This window comes from Oryx dammah, unplaced genomic scaffold, assembly GCF_014754425.2.
Source record: "Oryx dammah isolate SB20612 unplaced genomic scaffold, SCBI_Odam_1.1 HiC_scaffold_6, whole genome shotgun sequence".
Lineage (NCBI taxonomy): Eukaryota > Metazoa > Chordata > Mammalia > Artiodactyla > Bovidae > Oryx > Oryx dammah.
The window spans coordinates 35,306,282-35,326,838 of NW_024070190.1; the positions used below are offsets into that span (position 1 = coordinate 35,306,282).

The following is a 20,557-nucleotide window of genomic DNA, read 5'->3' on the forward strand; positions in this document are numbered from 1 at the left end:
ACATATAAGAATATGCAGTTCTAAAAATACTAAATATAGCCACTTTAGAGATTGGGTTTGCAAAAAAGTTCCTTCTGGCTTTATACTGGTCACTTTCTTTTAACATCTGTATTCCTGGAAGAATTGAGTATTACTTCCTTCTTGAATATTTTGCTTGCACATGGACTTGTTTACTACTTTAAATTTTTATTGTTGTTGTTGAAGGTGGTGTAGGTATTTGGGATGAGGGATTATAGCTGATCAGCTGTGTTTTAGTTCTAGATTATGTTCCCGAACTAAAGTTTTTCTTAACAGCGTGAAGAGTAGTCTTCAGAAAAATAACTTTCCAGATTAGATTTACCACTGTATGGAATTAAGAAAGTTAAATATGCTTGTTTTTATAAAAAAAATTTTTTTTAGGAACATCAGATTTATTTGGTGAATCTGAGGATGATAGTAATGTTCAATAGAGTCTAGGTTGAACAGTAATACCTCTATCAAGATTTACTTAATCTGTAGTAATTTATAGAATTCCAATTTATTCTGAATGTTGATTGGAGGAATGCTCTGTAGCATTAAATATTAGTTTAACTTTAATATTTATTAAAAAATGAAGGTAAGCAGATTTCTCATTTTGTGATTTGGAGATTTTTAAATTTCTTTTTAGTGAAATTGATGGAACATTTTCTTCATCTGGTTGTCTAAATGGAAGTTTTTTAGCTGTTAGGTAAGTGACAATTCTTTGTTATACTGAATTTTTTGAATTTATTATATTAAATAATAATGTCATTAAATAAATGAATTTAAAGTTTATTTTATCATTTTTCTCTCTTTAACAATAGCAATGATGATCACTATAGAACGGGCGCTAGATTTTCAGGGGTTGATATGAATGCTGCTAGACTTTTATTCCACAAACTTATACAACCAGATCATCCTCAGATATCTCAGCAGGTTTGTTTTTAAAGTATTTTATATTTGTATTATGTTCCCTGTTGAGTTTTTATTCCATGTTATTCTAAAGCTTTGTTGCCTAATTAACTTTATAGTTTCATATACTTTATTATGATGTCTTTGTATAAACTAATGTAAGAATTTAAATCAGGTATTATTTTAAACTGTTTGTAATTTAGCTGCCAGACGTCTGTAAATCTTTCCAGATGTTCAGAGCAGACCCTTAATCACTTAACATTACCATGTTGGTTAAGTCTACATAGCTGTTGATGCAGAGAGTTTAAATTGAGATTTGTACGTAAGATTTTTAAGATTCTTTTACAAATAGCATTGAAACATGTATATTACCATATGTGAAATAGATGAACAGTCCAAGTTTGATGCATGAAACAGGATTCTTAAAGCCAGTGCACTGGGACAACCAGAGGGATGGGAGAAGGGTAGGATGGGGGGACACATGTACACCCGTGGCTGATTCATGTCAGTGTATGGTAAAAATCACCAAAATATTGTAAAGTAATTAGCCTCCAATTAAAATAAATAAATTAAAAAAAAAAGATTCTCTTATATTGTATAGACATTAATTTTCATTGTGCTCCCGAGTACATTCATTGATGCATCATAAGATGGTTTCTTTTTTTCTTTTCCCTTCATCATTTAATGTTTCCTGTGGTGTAAGATTTTCTTTTTCTTTCTGTTTTTTTTTGAAAATGCATTCATTTTAAATGAAGTAGATTTTACTTTTTGTCAAAATGTAGGTGGCAGCTAGCTTGGAAAAGAATCTTATTCCTAAACTGACTAGCTCCTTACCTGATGTTGAAGCACTGAGATTCTATCTTACTCTACCAGAATGTCCCCTGATGAGCGACTCCAACAATTTCACCACAATAGCAATTCCCTTTGGTACAGCTCTTGTGAACTTAGAAAAGGCGCCGCTGAAAGTACTTGGTAAGAATTTTAATACTTTTTTCTTTTGTAACCTTTTTACTTTAAATGAAAATGCTAGTTAAGTTTGTTCTTTTTTGCTGTTTGAAATTTTGCTGCCCTGAATTATTTTGACATTGTCTCAGGGAAAGGTAAACCTGTTTTTCAATTCGTTACTTTTTGCTAGTCATCTGATGCTAGTTGTTAGAGCTGTTGGAGGCAAAGCATGTTAAATATTAAAATTTTAATCAAACACAACAGTGGAGACAATATCAGGAAAGATTAAAAACTGTTTTTCATATTTCTCTAAATGGCACCCCACTCCAGTATTCTTGCCTGGAGAATCCCATGGATAGAGGAGCCTGGTGGGCTACAGTCCATGGGGTCGCAAAGAGTCAGACATGACTGGGCGACTGAACAGAAACTTCCTCATTCACTCCAGAGTGATCTTATTGTTAAAGAGTAAAGGAAAGGGAACAGTTAAAACTGAACAAACCTGGGTATTAAATCCCCTTGAACTTTATTAGCCCTTTGCCTTGTTTGCTAATTTTCTGATGTCTCTCTATGTGAGATTCCACTCTTCATTTGATCTTATTTCTCTGGGTTTTTGGCATAAACTTTTCTCACTTAGATTTTTCTAATTGTATAGATTTCATCTCAATCTGTTGGCTGTTATAGTTTGCTTGCTACATTTAGTAGCAGTGCTTTCCTTCCTTCCTAATAGTATTTGTTAGATATGTCAGTCTGAGATACATAAGAGTAATAAAATCAGTACAAGGAGTTTTAGGCTGAGAGTGAGCAGAGGAAGCAACAAGCAGTGGGTAGAGTCCTGGAATCTGAGGGAATGAGCCAGTGAGTGGTTAGAAGAGTGAAGCAGGGACTCACAAGTGTATTCCTGCCATGTTGTCAGAAGTTTTCCTATTCCTGTCTGTCTCCTGCACAAGACTGTCATATTTGTAGTTAATAGCTATAAATAGTCAACATGGGGAAAGACAGACATGGTATACTTTACATTATTCAGTTTCTGTATTTGATATTTAGGAATACCTTGCATTCAGGTGGTGCTTCACATTTCAGCTTTAAGTTGAAAGGTAAAAGTTGGAGAGATTTGTAAATGTTGGAGCAATACAGTTTTTTAGTGTTTTTAAAAATTAAACTCCTAATTTATAAAGCAATTTGAAACACCTGGTTTAATACAAGGGATAGTGGTTAAGTTTTTAATATAGCTTAGAAAACCAGGAATGTAAATTCAATAGACCTTTTTTACTTTACTTTTGCTTTTGAGAGCTTTTAGAACTGTATTCTTTAATTTGAATGTGGAGTAGTGTCTATCAACCCTAGAAATGTTACATAAAATATCATATTACATGTATCTTCTTGAGATTTTCAAAGGGTTAAGCGCCACTGCTTTAGGAAAAATCAGTATGATTTTGAAAATTGTGACTTTTTAAATTTTATTTTATTTGTGTGTTCACCCTTTAATAACAGAAAACTGGTGGTCAGTACTTGAACCTCCGCTATTCCTCAAGATTGTAGAACTTTTTAAGGAGGTTGTGGTACATCTTTTGAAACTCTACAAGATCGGCATTCCCCCTTCTGAGAGAAGAATTTTCAACAGTTTTCTTCATACTGCATTAAAGGTTTTAGAAATATTACATAGGGTATGTCCAGTAGTTCATTTATTTTCCTCTTCCTCCATTGCCACTAACAGATTGATGATGTTTATTTTAACATGACTATATTACAGAATTAGATTGGCATAAAAGATATTATAGGAATTTGGAGAAGTTATCTAAATTTTCCTTTAAAAGAAAGAATATATACTTTAGAGCTTTGGTCTTACTTGACTTTGTTAGGCATTTATGAATAACTTGTCTATAGTTGGGCAGAACAATAGCATACTAATGAATTAGAGTCTCCTTATGTTTTTTCTGAAGAACATGATTTGTTATTTGAATAATACACTTGTTATTTATATGTGGACATAATACAAGAGAGATTTCATCCTACTTATGATTGTGAATGTTTAAAACTCATGTTCTTTTTGCTATTAGCTACTAATGACTTCAATCAAAGTAGAACACTTGAAACAGATGACTCATTGAAATTGGAACCATATATAATTCATTAATTTGCCTATTGTTCTTTCCTGCCCTTCTTCCCAGTGGAAGAAATGTACCCTTTACACTTGTAGCAGTTCAAAATTATATGAAGAAATAGAGTCTCAGCTGTTACATTAAAGATGGTTTTGAGACATCCCTGACAGCTGGTAGGTATATCTCTGTTCTGCCATTTGATATTAAGATACTATCTTGGAAGACATGACCTAAGGGAGGAGTATATGTTTCCGGCCTCTAGAATGACTGAAAACCTCACCTGAACCTTTAGTTTGATCCCCTTAACAGCTTCTTTAGTGTTTCAGACCCTTCTTGCTTGCTATTACAGTTAGTGATAAAGGGTAAAGGAGGCAAGCCTTGTGTTCTCTGTAAGAGCAAGCCCATACAGACGATTTTTTTTTCCTTTTTATTCTTTTAATGAAGTTCTTGGTTCATTTAATGATGTTCCTTTCTCTACTATTTCTTGAACTTTTCTTCCTTTGTATTTAGTATTTCCAAGCTCTTTAGAAAAACAAGTCATTTCTCTTACTATAGCTGAGGCTACGATAGCCATTTTTTTCCTTAGGGGAAAATAAGTTATTCTTGTGTTTGCCTTCCCCAGTCCAAGGCTTTCTTGCAGCACTTCAGGGTAAACTGGATTCTGCAGTAAACTGCTATTACGATCTTCTGTCTTCATGATATGGGTCTCTACTTTTCTGTATGCCTTTTGCCTAGGATTTAAATGAGTGATTAGATTCTTTCTTTCCTCTGGACTCTCTTTTCCTACTATTTCAGTGAACTATCCTTTGTCAGCAGGACCTTTTTCCCAAGTAATTAATTGTTCACTTCCCCTCCTCCTTGTCTGCTTATCTTTATTACCTCTTAAAAATTTTTTTTTTCTTAGCTGTCTTTTTCCACAAGTGAAAGGGAAAGGAAATTGGAATTTCCACAAGTGAAAAGGAAAGGAAATTATGAAATTGTCTTTCATAATTACAGACAGAACTTCAGCTAGTAACTTACGTGCCTAGCTCAGAAGCCTCAATCTCTATTGAAGCGAACCCTATGGGGTTCCTTGTCCAGAGACCTTTCTGATGGAGCCATGCTGAAACTAGGATCCTAAATTATCGCTGGCTGAAAGGGAAAGGAAAATAAGTTCAAAAAGTTACATGAAGTTACATGAGGTAGCCAAGATTAAAACCTCCCTTGTATATTAATTCATGTGAGCACTTTACATGAATTCCTCATTTAACTTTTTATAGTTATATCTTGCCCCTGAATCTGAGTATCAAAGGTCATAAACCAGTAAGTAGCAGAATTGAAATACAAATCTACTTCTAAAGTCCCTGATGTTTCTAATGTACTTCTATATCAGTAGATATGGTAATATAACTTGTTTAGAAGGGGATTTGGTTTTGTTTTATGCCTCAGTCTGGAATCTTATACTTCCATAATTGCAGATATCATTGAATTGTTAAAAAGACTAATTCTAATTCCATCTATGCTGCTTCTTATCGATGTGATTTTGAACAAGGCTTCTTTCTCTATCGCATATGCAGATAGTTATCTATAAAATAAGGATTGAAATAATGGCCTGCTGGTTTCCCAGGATTGATGTGTTGTTTAGATTATGGAATATATATACAAATACTATACATTCATAAGGCAGAGATTTTGTTATCACCACCGTTTGAATGGGAAACTGCAGCTTTTAACTCAGTTTGTTTGATCATGAGGAAATTGAGTACCTGTTTGAAGTTGTTACATACTCAAAAGTAGGGTAGTAACGGTATCCGTTTCTTAGGCATCTCTTAGTGAGAGTTCTTAGGACAATCACTTACCTTTCTTTTACCTTTTACTTTGAAGAAAACTTTACTTGGTTCTAACCTGTCATAGATAATTGTCAGGGATGATAGTGGAACCTAAATTGCTTATCAGAGATTTGTGTTTTAGAAAACACCTTATGTCTGACAGCTGTATATATTTCTTCTCTCTGCTCCATAGTTAAGAATTAGGAGAAGTTTCCTAAAAGGGTTTCCTTCCTGACCAAACCTGGAACAGGATTAAGAACTGTAGAACTGGTCTGTATTTCTCCTGATCTTTTCAGGAGATATAAATGACTTGTTCCTCCCTTATGTCATGTCCTTTGGAAAGCTTTTGAATTAGAAATCACTCCCAGTGCTCCAAGTGGCATCACAAGAAAGATAATTTTGGTACCTGCTGTCAGGAATGAATGTGTTACCAGATAAATGAATTTGCTGGCAAGAAATTGGGTGATTTAGTAGTTTCTGAGTTTTCACACAGTACATCATAGAGATACTAATATGCCAAAAGAAAAGACTTACTTGGTCTGACTAGCCTAAGTGCTGCAAATCATGCTAATCCTCTTTAAGTCAGTGATTATCAAAAATTTTTTTTTCAAGGAACCCTTAAACCCAAACAAATAAGGCATATGTTTACATACCATATACCACCTCTGAACTCAGGTTTATAAATGAGAGTACTAAACTGTAATTAATATGTGAAGCATTATGATCACACATATATAGTTTCTATTTTTTACATTTTAGACAGCAGTATTGAATGTGTACGTTGTTTTGAACTTCTGTCCTGTAATTTTTTAAAATTCATTTTACAGACATTTACTGAGTGCCTACTATGTGCTTATTATGGTACAGTTATAAACATCAGTGATGCAGTTCTAAGGAAAAGATGTGATTTTTTCCCTTGTTAAGATTATAAATGTAGAACAGTTGTATAATACAAATAAATAATTGTTTATGATATAGCATGGTAAGTGCTGGATTAAGCAAAAGGAAGGGTGCTGTGAGAACACATAGGAGGGCACATAACTCTAAAGAATTAAAGAAGACTTCCTGAAGAAAATAATGTCTTGTCAATTTTACCTTCCATATAAATGTATTTTTATTTATATTTTTTAAAACTGTTGATTTTATATGTAAATCTGTATACAGGTCTTTTGGATCGGTCTTCTATTCAGTGCCTAAATATTTCTCTATTTTTTTAAAGACTAATAACTGATTTTGTCTTTAGTAATTAAATCTTTGTGACTGAATTAACTGTTAACCATCATTTCCCCCCAAGTCTTAAGTTTGACTGAAATTTGTTCCTGAATGAAACCTGATTTCTAAATTGTTAGTTTTTATTCTAACTTGACGGTCTTCTCAGGCAGCTCAGTGGTATAGAATCCACCCGCCAAAGCAGGAGACACACGAGACATGGGTTCGATCCCTGGAGTAGGAAATGGCAACCCACTGCAGTATTTTTGCCTGGAAAATTCCATGGACAGAGGAGCCTGGCAGGCTACAGTCTAGTGAGTTGCAAAGAGTAAGACACAACTGAGGGGAAATATACACACACATTCTAACATAGCATTTCTTATCAAAAACATATGTCATATCTGCATGATATAAAAGCTGTAAACACTGGTTGCTACTGGTGAGGGAAATTGCAGTTTACCTTTTAAAATAAATATTTCAGATAAAGAAAAATACATCAGAGGTCAGTGGGATGTGGATCATTTTCAACAAGTATTAAATTTTTAAAGAGTCCAATGTAATAGTTAATGTATATATTTAGTAGTTTCTGCAGATAAATATTGGGCTTCCTAGGTGGCTCAGTAGTAAAGATTTGCAGGAGACACTGGGTCTGGAAGATCCCCTGGAGAAGGAAATGGCAGCCCACTCTAGTATTCTTGTTTGGGAAATCCCATGGACAGAGGAGTCTGGCAGACTACAGTCCATGGGATCACAAAAGAGGTGGACACAACTTAGTGATTAAACAACAACAACAACACATAAATATTGGAGAAGGAAAAGCCGATGAGTTTTTGTGTATAATTGCTGGGTTTATTTTCTCTTTTAGTAGCAGAAAGAGTTAAGCTGTAAGGCAAGAGTTGTAAACTTTTTCTGTGGAAGTTTAGATAGTAGTGTTTTGTACTTTGTGAATTGTGTGGTTTCTGTTATAACTGCTCAACTCTGTTTTTAATGTTTTTTATGCTATTGTAAATGATAAATAAAATTATTTTTGATTGTTAGTGGTATGGAGAAATTCAGTTTTGTTGCTCGTGTGGAGAAATCCAGGTGAATTTTCACCTTGTACTCTGTGACCTTGGTGAATTAATAGTTCTCTCCTAGATTCATTTGCGTTTTTTATGTATACAGTCATGATATTTTCTTTCCTTATTTAACTGGCTAAGACTTCCCAGTGCAGTGTTGAATATAAATGGTTGCAGTGGACAATTCTTGTCTAAGTCTTCATCTTAGAAAGAAAGTTTTTAATGTTTTACTCATAAGCATGATATTAGCTGTAGAGTTTTTGTTTTGATTTTAAGGTGAGCTTTATCTGTGTGAAGATAAAGCTATTCCTATCTTTCTATTCCTGGTTTGCTGAGAGTTGTTATTATGAAGGGACGTTGAAGTTTGTTAGATGCCTTTTTTCTGCATCTGTTGAGATGAACAAATTATTATATTTTTTCCCTGAAATGTAGTGAAATTCATTTGTGTTAGTTGAATCATTCCTGGGATAAATGCCACTTGGACATTTTATATTATTTTATATATATTGTTGGATTTAATTTGCTCATATTTTGTTGAGGGTTTTGTGTCAGTGTTCATTAGGGATGTTGATTGGATAAATTTTGTTTCTCATCAGCTTCTTAGCATCAAGGTTATCCTAGCATCATAAAATGAATTACAAAGTGATCCCTCTTTCTCTGTGTTCTGAGTTTAAGATTGGTATTATTAATTTTTGATAGAATTCACCAGTGAAGCCATCTTGGCCTGGACTTTTCTTTTGAAAAATGTAAATATTTATTAATAATATTAGATTTAAAAACTAAAGTGTTTTGTATTTATCTTTCTTTTCCTCTGCTTGATTGTCCTTAATTTGATCATTTTCTAGGTTCTTAAAACTGAGAATTTTTTTTTTCGGCAATACCACACAGTTGGTGAGATTGAACCCAGTCTGTGGCAGTGAAAGCACCGAGTCCTAACTACTAGACCACCAGGGAATTCCTGAGCTGAAGCTTATTAGGCTATTGATTTTAGACCTTTTATTTTACCATGATCGTTAAATGCTGTCAATTTCCTTCTATGCTCTGCTTTACTGGCCTTCCACAAATTTTGATGTGTTTTGTTTTTATTTTCAGTAAGTTCAAAATACCTTCCTAAAGCACCTGTCTACTTACTCTAGTCTCTAGGTCATCTCTCAGTCTGGCTCTGTTGATTGCTTTTTCTCTTAGACTTTTTATGTGTCTTTTGTTTTATTTACTTATCTGACTTTGGATATGTCTCACAAATTTTGAATGTCTGTAAAATAGCAAAAGCTGAATTTATTCCTGTAAATTTGTATGCATCTTGTGTGGTTGTTAGTTTCAGGATTCGAGCCAGTCTAATCTGTAGTTACTCTGGAGTTGAGTTTTTATGATTATTAATTATTTATTTATTTTTGACTGACCGGAGTCTTTGTTGTTGCTTGTGGACTTTCTCTAGTTGCGGCAAGTGGGAGTGGGGTTGGGGGTGGTGGTGGTTACTCGCTAGTTTTGTTGGGATGGCTTTTCTTGTTGTGAAACATCGGCTCTAGGTGCTTGGGCTTCAGTAGTTGCAGCTTGCAGGCTCTAGAGCACAGGATCAGCAGTTGTGGTCCACAGCCTTAGTTGCTCCATGGCATGTGGAATCTTCCTGGATCAGGGATCAAACCCGGGCCTCCTGCACTGGCATGCAAATTCTTTACCACTGAGCTACCAGGGAAGCCCTGGGATTGTCATGACTTCTTGATAAATGAATTCTTTTAGCATTATTAAATGGGCCATTTTCCTCTGAAAATGCTTGTCTTGAAATCTGCTCTGAGTAGTCTCGGAAAGTTGGTGCTTTCTATTGGAGTATCCCCCACCAAGTCTCACTTGTGCTTTCATGGTTTAAGAGTTAGCCAAAGATGAAGGGGGAGTTTACATTCAGATTTTGGGGCTTTAGCTATTCTTACTATTATTTAAGTTCCATTCTCAATCAGAAGACTTTATAGTTTCTAGTTTGTATTATATATATATATTTTAATGGGATAGCTCATGTGGTATTACATATCACATCTTATAAATCTTTGTATTTCTCATAGCCCTTAACTAGCATTTTACATATGGTAGGCACTCAGTAAATTATTTTTTATAGGAAGAGAAAATAGCTAAGAAATCTCAAACTTTTTTCTATTTAAATACTTTTCAGTCTCTTTCTTAGGTACTGGTTAAATTTAATGTTAATTACATTTTAATTTTTTTGTAGGTAAATGAGAAATCTGGACAGATTATTCAATATGATAAATTTTATATACATGAAGTACAAGAATTGATAGACATACGGAATGATTATATCATCTGGGTCCAACAGCAGGCCTATGGAATGGTATGTTACTTATTGCATTTTATGAGTTCTTTTTTTTTTTGTATCATTTGTTCTAATACAAAGTGAACAATTGCATATTATTGAAATAGCAGAGCTTTTATCTAGAACTCATTTTTAAAATAAAAACATTGCAAAATAGCAGCTATATATATATTATTCAGTGTTTATAAGTAAGTGTTCAGCTTTTTTTTTTTTTAGTGTTCAGCTTTTATATAAAGCCAAACCAAAGACATAGATTACACTTTTCTACAGAAAAATGCAAATATGACTTAGATTTTAAGTCTCATTTATTTTCTATGAGGTTGTCTCTTAATTCTCTAATGCTGAGAATACTGGAGTGCTGATACTTGAACTCAAAGAATATATTAAAATTTTGATATCAGTGCCTCAGAACTACCAGAAGAGAGCTATGCGACCATTAATTCTTAATTTTTCCCCTTCTTTTATGTATTTAATTTGATTTCAGTTTTTTTATTGTACATCCACAAGTGTACATATTTCTTTCCATGTGGCTAAGTCTCTAATAACTAGACACTTAATGTTCTATTAAAATAATAGCATAGGGACTTCCCTGGTGATCCCATGGTTAAGACTTCCCATCCCAGGGTATGTGACTTCAGTTCCTGGTCAGGAAACTAAGATCTCCAAAGATCTGTATGGTCCAAAAAACATAAAAATAATAACATAGTCTTATAAAACTTTAATTACTCATGTGAAATTTCAGTATAGAATTGGATAAGCAGCTAGATATAAAACAGGTTTAATACTCTTATTTGCTAACCTTTGTAATATACTTAAGGCCAACTTTTTCATCTGTGAAGCAGATACTTTAGATAATATGCATGTAGCAGTTCTAGAAAGGAGAAAGGAGCAGTGACCCCACAAGAGACTGAGTCAGACTTGCCTGTGACTGTCCAGGAGTCTCGGTGGAGGTGTGGGTCAACAGTGGCCTGCCGTGGTGTGTAGGGCACTGAATATATCAGTCCTGGGAGTTGTGGTATGCTGGTATAAGTCCTTTGGAAGGAAGTTACCACAGTTAACCCTACCATAATTTGGCCTGAGGGAGGGAACACAGCCCCACCCATCAACAGAAAATTGGGTTAAAGATTTGCTGAGCTTGGCCCCGCCCATCAGTATTCTTACCTTGAGAACCCCATAAACAATATGGAAAGGCAAAAGGATATGACACTGAAAGATGGACTTCCCAGGTTGGTAGGTGCCCAGTATGCTACTGGAGAACAGTGGAGAAAAATAACTCCAGAAAGAATGAAGAGGCTGAGCCAAAACGAAAACACCACTCAGTTGTGGATGTGACTGGCGATGGAAGTAAAGTCTGATGCTATAAAGAGCAGTATTGCATAGGAACCTGAAATGTTAGGTCCATGAGTCAAGGTAAATTGGAAGTGGTCAATCAGGAGATGGCCAGAATGAACATCAACGTTTTAGGAATCAATGGACCAGAATGGGCAAATTTAATTTAGATGACCGTTATAGCTACTACTGCGGGAGAAAATCCCTTAGAAGAAATGGAGTAGCACTCATATTCAACGAGAGTCCGAAATGCAGTACTTGAGTGCAATCTCAAAAATGACGGAATGATCTTTGTTCATTTCCAAGGCAGACCACTGAAGATCAGAGTAACCCAAGTCTGTGCCCCAGCCACTAACGCTGAAGAAACTGAAGTTGAACAGTTCTATGAAGACCTACAAGACCTTCTAGAAATAACACCAAAAAAAAAAAGATGTCCTTTTAATCATAGGGGACTGGAGTGCAAAAGTAGGAAGTCAAGAGATAACTGGAATAACAGGCAAGTTTGGGCCTCAAGTACAAAATGAAGCAGGGCAAAGGCTAATAGTGTTTTGCCAAGAAAACGCACTGGACATAGCAAACACCCTCTTCCAACAACACAAAAGAATATATCACCAGATGGTCAATACCAAAATCAGATTGATTATATTCTTTGCAGTCGAAGATGGAAAAGCTCTAAACAGTCAGCAAAAACAAGACCAGGAGCTAACTGTGGCTCAGATCATGAACTCCTTATTGCAAAATTCAGACTTACATAGGAGAAAGTAGGGAAAATCACTAGACCATTCAGGTATGACCTAAATTAAACCCTTTATGATTATACAATGGAAGTGACAAATAGATTCAAGGGATTAGATCTGATAGAATACCTGAAGAACTATGTACATAACGGATGTACAAGATGGATGTACATAACATTACACAGGAGGCAGTGATCAGAACCATCACCAAGAAGAATGCAAAAAGGCAAAATGGTAGTCTGAGAAAGCCTTACAAATAGCTGAAAAAAGAAGAGAAGCTAAAGGTAAAGGAGAAAAGATGTGCACATCTGAATGCAGAGTTCCAAAGAATAGCAGGGAGAGATAAGAAAGCCTTCCTAAGTGATCAGTGCAGAGAAATAGAGGAAAACAATACAATGGGAAAGGCTAGAGATCTCTTCAAGGGAACGTTTCATACAAAGATGTTCACAATTAAGGACAGAAATGGTATGGACCTAACAGAAGCAGATGTTAAGAAGAGGTGGCAATAATACACAGAAGAATATACAATAAAGGTCATCTTCATGACCCAGATAACCACAATGGTGTGATCCCTCACCTAGAGCCAGACATCTGAAGTACAAAGTCAAGTGGGCTTTAGGAAGCATCACTACAAACAAAGCTAGTGGAGGTGATTGAATTCCAGTTGAGCTATTTCAAATCTTAAAAGATGGTTCTGTGAAAGTGCTGCATTCAATGTGCCAGCAAATTTGGAAAACTCAGCAGTGGCCACAGGACTGGAAAAGGTCAGTTTTCATTCCAATCCCAAAGAAAGACAATGCCAAAGAATGTTCAAACTACTGCACAACTGTACTCATCTCACACGCTAGCAAAGTAATGCTCAAAGTTCTCCAAGCCAGGCTTCAACAGTACATGAACAGAGAACTTCCAGATGTTCAAGCTGGATTTGGGAAAGGCAGAGGAACTAGAGATCAAATTGCCAACATCCGTTGTAACATTGAAAAAGCAAGAAAATTCCAGAAAAACATCTACTTCTGGTTCATTGACTACGCTAAAGCCTTTTGACTGTGTGGATCACAACAAACTGGAAAATTCTCCAAGTGGTGGGAATAGCAGACCACCTTACCTACCTCCTGCGAAACCTGTATGCAGATCAAGAAGCTACAGACATGGAACAATGGACTGGTTCCAAATTGAGAAAGGAGTACATGAAGGCTGTATATTGTCACCCTGCCTATTTAACTTATATGCAGAGAACATTATATGAAATGCGGGGCAGGATGAAGCACAAGTTGGAATCAAGATTGCCGGGAGAAATATCAGTAACCTCAGATATGCAGATGACACCACCAGTATGGCAGAAAGCTAAGAGGAACTAAAGAGCCTCTTTAGTGTGGCTCATAACAAACTGTGGAAAATTCTTCAAGAGATGGGAATAGCAGACCACCTTATCTGCTTCCTGCAAAACCTGTATGCAGGTCAAGAAGCAAAAGTTTGACAAAGGTCCGTCTAGTCAAAGCTATGGGTTTTTTTCAGCAGTCAGGTATGGATGTGAGATTTGGACCGTAAAGAAGGCTGAGCACCAAAGAACTGATGCTTTTCAACTGTGGTGTTGGAGAAGACTGTTGAGAGTCCTTTGGACTGCAAGAAGATCAAACCAGTCAATCCTAAAAGAAATTAGTCCTGCATATTTACTGAAAAGACTGATGCTAAAGCTCTAATACTTTGGCTACCTGATGTAAAAGTGAAAGAGAGTGAAAAAGCTGACTTTAAACTCAACATTACAAAAACTAAGATCATGGCATCCGGTCCCAAGACTTCATGGCAGGTAGATGGGGAAACAGTGGGGACAGTGGCAGACTTTTCTTGGGCTCCAAAATCACTGCAGATGGTGACTGCAGCCATGAAACTAAAAAATGCATGCTCCTTGGGAGAAAAGCTATGACCAACCTAGAGAGCATATTAAAAAGCAGAGACATTACTTTGCTGACAAAGGTCTGTCTAGTCAAAGCTATGGTTTTATCAGTAGTCATGTATGGATGTGAGAGTTGGACCATAAGGAAGGCTGAGCGCCAAAGAGTTGATGCTTTTGAACTAGGGTGTTGGAGAAAACTTTTTTTTTTTTTAATTTGGAGAAAACTCTTGAGAGTCCCTTGCACTACAAGGAGATCAAACCAGTCAATCCTAAATCTGTCTTGAATATTCATTGGAAGGACTGATGCTAAAGCTCCAGTACTTTGGCCACTGGATTCGAAGAACTGACTGATCAGAACAGACCCTGATGCTGGGAAAGATTGAAGGCAGGAGGAGAAGGGGACAGAGATGAGATGGTTGGATGGCATCACTGACTCAATGGACATGAATTTGAGTAAATTCCAGGAGTTGGTGATGAACAGGGAAGCCTCGCATACTGCAGTCCATGGGATTGCAAAGAGTCAGACGTGACTGAGTGACTGAACTGAACTGAATTCTAGCAAGGCCTTTGATTGGTTGCTAGGTACCAACTGCAAGCTCCTTGTGAATAGGCACTCTGTCAATTTATTCACCTGTACTTTTTATAGTGTCTCATATGTTTTGTAGGCCCTTAGAAAGTACAGTAGTTTTTGAATAGCAGTGCAGTTTACTTATGCTCTTTTTAGGGTACACTTCCCTATAGAAACAAGGTGACTTCCAGAACATCTTGAACATTTTCTAGAACATAGCAAAGACTTCCCTAGGTACTTAGATCTTCATTGGGGCAGACTTGTTGATTATTTTCCCGAGTCACTAGGAAGCTCAGTCAAGTTTACAACCAACTTACAGATTTATGTCTACCCATTTGCTCATTCAGCAAATACTTAGTAAGACTCTTCTGTGTAACAGACAGGCTTCCCAGGTGGTGCTAGTGTTAAAGAATCCATGTGCCAGTGCGGGAGGTGCAAGAGACGAGGGTTCAGTCCCTGAGTTGGGAAGATCCCCTGGCGTAAGAAATGGCACCCCCAATCCATGCTTCTTACCTGGAAAATTCCATGAACAGAGGAGTCTGACAGGCTGAGAAGAGTCAGACACGAGTGAGCAACTGAAGACACATGTAACAAGCACTTATTTAGGTATTAGAAATACAGTGCTGAGCCAGATGGATAAGGCCTGTTCTCATGAAACTTATAATCTAGTAGGCAAGGTGAATAGTAATCAAGTAACGCACACCCTTTTTTCCCTGCCATAATAATGTGCACTATATAGAGGATGAGAATAAGAGAAGGTAATAAAGACTGGATGGTTTCTTGCAGTTGGGTAATCAGAAGAGTCTTTTCTAATGAAGTATGATCTGTAATCTAAATGAGAAAAAGCAGCTATGTAAGATCAGTGCAAGGAAAATTTCAGGAAAAATGAGTATCTAGTAAAAGACCTTAGGCAAGAACAAGTTTGATATGTTTGAAGGATAGAAGGCCAGTATAAAACTGGCTTCCAAGGTGGCGCAGTGGTAAGGAATCTGCCTACCAATGCAAGAGACAAAAGAGACACCGGTTTGATCTCAGGGTTGGGAAGATCCTCTGGAGTAAGAAATGATAACCCACTCCCAGTGTTCTTGCCTGGGAAATCCCATGGACAGAGGAGCCTGGTGGGCTACAGTCCCTGGGGTTGCAAAATGTTGTATGTAGCAGAGACTGAGCACACACATTGCCAAAAATAAGGGAATGGGGAGAGTTCTGAGAAACAGTCAGAGAATCGGGCAGGTGCCAGATCATGGAAAGTTTAGTAGATTAAGATCAGAAACATGGATTTTATCTGAAGTGTTCTGATTAGCTGTTGGATGCTGGTGAACCTAAGGTGAATATTGTACAGCGTAATTTATATTCTGAAATAACTACCCTATCAGCTGTGTGGAGGTTGGAATGAGGGGGATGGAACAAAAATTTAGAGGGAGACTAGTTAGAAGATAATTTTAGTAGGTTAGGGGAGAGAAAATGATGAGTTTGGACATGGTTGGTAGTTATATAATGGAAGGAGGAAATAAATGGTCTTGAGTACCTCTTGGAGGTAAAAGGGACAAGAATTATTGATGGATATGAAATGAGGAAAGGAGGGAAATCAACAAATGAGATGAAAGGTAGAAGGAATACTAGAGTAGTGTTGTGGAAACTGAAAAAGGGAAGGAGAAATCTGTATTGAATGCTGTTGAGAAACAGGATAAAATCATGGAATTGAGCAGTGAATTTGGTTTCATGAAGGTCACTGGTAACCTTGATAATGCCAGTCTAGCTAAGTTATGCTTAAGAGAAATTTAGGGGTGAGGAATAGGGAACAGCATTCATAGGCAGTACTTTCGCAGAGTTCTGCACTTGAGAGGAGGGGGTAAGAAAAGTAGAGCTATAGCTGGAGTCAAGGGACAGCAGTTTTTTGAGAAAGAAAATCCTTGACTTCTGGAAAGCTATGAATAAATATTTCCTTTTTCCTTCCCTGTTTTAACTAAATCTCTCATCTAGATAAAGCTTTTCACACTCTTCTTCCAGAGAACTCCTAAGACAGAAAAAACATATTTCTTGAGGTTATTAATTTTCCCTCTGCAAGACTTGTTTGAAGTCTCATATTTCATCTTTGAGTGAATGCAGATTTCAGGCTTAAAAATATTTATTGTAAAAGGAGTTAAAATTATTTACCATTGAGGGACACTGATGATTCAGACAATGAACTTTTTTTATTCTAAGACTTTGCATGTAAACTCTGACATACCACCTCGGTAACCTTGGTCTTTGAGCAATGTTTTTGAGACTTCATTAATATATAGACTCCTTTTAAAATAAAACAGTTCCTTTAAGAAGCTTACTGTTCACTTACCCTGTTTATGACCATCTTATTTAAATGTATGCAAATACTAAACTAGTTCTAAACTCCTGGTTCTTAGCTTTTAAAAGAATTCTAAAGCCATAACAAATTTGTAAATTAATTATAACACTACAGATTTTAAAATGAGGTTATTATTTAGTATGGAGGATGATTATGTTGTCTTGATCAGGAATCTCCGCTCACAACCTGGTTATGGTAAGAAAGGAATGTAACATAAGAGCACTTAGGTTCCTATATCACCTCAACACTTTTTTTAGTGTTTTTCTTTTTTATTAAATCTAATTCCTTGTGGTATACAATAAATCCTTGTTGCTTGTCTATTTTATGTACAGTAGTTTATAGCTGTAATCCCCTACTCCTAATTTGTTCCTCCTACTCCCTCCCCTTTGGTAACAATAAGTTTGTTTTCTATATGAGTCTGTTTCTGTTTTGTACATAGATTCAGTTGTACTATTTTTTAGATTGCACATGTAACCTATATAGTATTTGTATTTCTGTCTAACTTACTTCACTAAACATTTCACTCTCTCCTGGAGAGTTATATCCTCTTGGGTCACCGTGAATTAGATCTGATGTCCTTTGACATCTGAATTTTTACCTAGTATGTAGTATAAAACAATTCTGAACAGGTTAAGAGAAAATGCCAGTCTAATAGAACTTTTAAGGTAGCAATAATCTTGTGCTTTGTGGTAACCCTGTGGTTTGAATGTTTGCTTTTAAACTTAAAGGCTTATATCCAGACTTCTCTTTGTGTATAACTGTGATGATATCAAATTGAATTTCCTTAGGAACTCTTTCAATGCCACTGTTTTCTGGTAAGAGGGAGACAGTAGAGGGCCATCTTATTTCAAGATTTTCCAAGTTGCTGTACTTGCTGTGCTTCCTGTTACTCTCCTCTTTCAACCACATGATTTTCCTTTTTCTCCATTTATAGACAGACTGGTATTGAATATGTGGTTGTGGCAGTGGAAACTTGTCCTTTAATTGGCACAGTGGATTTAATATCACATCTTAGACTCTAGAACCCATGATTTGGTTTCTTCTAGTCTTCTGGAAATAGAAGGCTGACAATTTACTTTGAAGGTCTTTGACTAACTCAAGTAGTTTATTAATTTATATTATGATATCTGAAGGAGCATTCTGTGAGAGAATTCAAACCACTTTCACATTTACATATAACACTAAAGGCTTTTTTTCCCTGAGACTGTTTAATAAAATTCATACTTGAATTACTAACATTGACACTAGGTCGAACATCATATGGGCCTTGTAAATAAAGTTAGTAGAGTTTTAAAGAGTCTGTCCTAAAGATCCAAGTTTTTTTGTGATGATATAGATATGTATATGTGTATTTATATAACTAACAGATATATACACATACATATGTATAACATTGAACAAGAATTATGATCTTGAAATAATTCCATTCCTTTGGTGTGAAAGTTTATAATATTCCTTGATAGAACATAGTTACTATGAATTACAAAAAATATGTCTATAAATTTTATTTATATATACGTGTGTTTTATATATGTAAATATATGCACTATGCTGTGCTGTGCTTAGTTGCTCAGTCATGTCTGACTCTTTGCAACCCCACAAACTGTAGCCCCCCAGGTTCCTCTGTTCATGGGATTCTCAGGCAAGAATACTGGAGTTGGTTGCCATGCCCTCCGCCAGGGGATATTCCCAACCCAGAGATTGAACCCAGGTCTGTGCTTAATTGCTCAGTCATGTCTGACTCTTTGCAACCCCACGAACTGTAGCCCCCCAGGCTCCTCTGTTCATGGGATTCTCCAGGCAAGAATACTGGAGTTGGTTGCCATGCCCTCCGCAAGGGGATAGTCCCAACCCAGAGATTGAACCCAGGTCTCAATCATTGCAAACAGATTCCTTATCGTCTGAGCCACCAGGGAGACAAAATATATACACATATGTATGTGAAACTTCACCTTGTTCTAAACACTGCAACAAGATTATTTCACCTTTATTATATTGCTTTTATTATATTTCTCTTTATGATATAGTCTGTTGAGATTTTTTTTTTTCTCAGATTTTCTTTCCCAGTCAAGTATTTTAGGAATCCATCAGGTATATAAACCTTAAACTAACACAGAGCTATATGTCATTTATAATTCAATAGAACTAGAAGGAAAAAAACTCATTTGGTATATACTTTTAAGAATGCATCAGGTATATGCTTTCCTTGTCTCTAAACATTAAAAACTAATTCTGTGAATTTTTTGCACCCCTTACAATGTCATTTTGTATGGCTGAGACTAACTTTTCACCTAATCCTCTCCTATTTTCCGATCCTCTTTCATCTGTTTCCCTCTACACATTTCCGTGAAGTTTTTGCTTGATCCTCCTGCTCTTGCCACTTACTATTAATATATAAGCTTCTCTGTTTTGTTTTTTCCAGACTCTGATATTAGGATATGAAACTTTTTTTCAGTTGGATTCCTTTTGCTTTTTATCTGTTTTTCTTCCTCTACAGTAAATAGTTTCTTGGCAAAATAAAAGGGTATGTGAGTTTTCTCTTTATCTTCTTCTATTTGATGTTTTCCCCCCCACTTTCTATATACATTCTTAGTTTATTTGCTTACTTCTTTTAACTTTGCTCTAAAATTGTTTCTAAAAATACTTTAGTGGGAAATTCCCTAGTGGTCCAGTGGTTCGGGTTTTCACTGCCAAGGGCTGGGTTCGATCCCTGATCAGGGAACAAGGTTCCCACAAGCTGTGAGGCATAGTCAAAAGACAAAAATACTTCAGTGGTTACAACAAATCTTTTTGCTGCTTTTTTCTTCCTTTCTTATCCTTTTTGTTACTGTACAATATCAATATATATCTAGTAAAAATTGATGGATGTATAAAAAGTTCTATACTGAGTCTTTGCCTGTTATAATTGAATCAAGTTAAGCATTTTTAAAAGTGTATATTCATTTATTTCAAGAACTGTGTAAGTCTATGTCAGATACAAGTAAGTACTAATTAAATATATTTGATAAACTGGTGAAATTTTTAGTCTTTGATATTATACTTTATTTTTTTTAAGTCCTAACTTTAATTTCAGTATTAATTTTGCCATGTTTATAAGTCATTACTTTATTTGTTCTGTGGAGTTAAGGTTTTATACTTTAACTATGGACAGTGCTGAGCTAATGACATGACATGCTCACCAGCAAACCAGGAAGATAGCCTGATGTAACACCTGGAAAGACCAGCTGGTACTTCCTGGGTTTGAGCTTCTTCCTCATTTAATGAAATGAAGAAATTAAAGTACATTTGCATACTTTAATATTTGTGATACATTTAATACTTGCATTATAAACCTTGT

At 35.8% G+C, this 20,557-nt stretch overlaps 1 protein-coding gene across 9 annotated transcripts in view; it reads left to right on the forward strand.

The window, feature by feature from the left end:
- HERC4 (HECT and RLD domain containing E3 ubiquitin protein ligase 4) overlaps nucleotides 1-20,557 on the forward strand; it is a 125,087-nt gene that overhangs the window by 76,489 nt on the left and 28,041 nt on the right. For 8 of the 9 annotated variants that reach the window (XR_005721329.1, XR_005721330.1, XM_040242223.1 and 5 more), the window contains 5 exons: nucleotides 647-706; nucleotides 822-933; nucleotides 1,692-1,881; nucleotides 3,346-3,518; nucleotides 10,247-10,366. Coding sequence is in view for 7 of the 9 variants with exons in the window: in XM_040242223.1 (XP_040098157.1) it covers nucleotides 647-706; nucleotides 822-933; nucleotides 1,692-1,881; nucleotides 3,346-3,518; nucleotides 10,247-10,366 (655 nt within the window). In the remaining 2 variants the exon portion in view is untranslated. Of the gene's footprint in view, nucleotides 1-646; nucleotides 707-821; nucleotides 934-1,691; nucleotides 1,882-3,345; nucleotides 3,519-10,246; nucleotides 10,367-11,983; nucleotides 12,341-20,557 lie in introns of those variants that run through there. The other variant, XM_040242229.1, reaches the window with a different exon arrangement.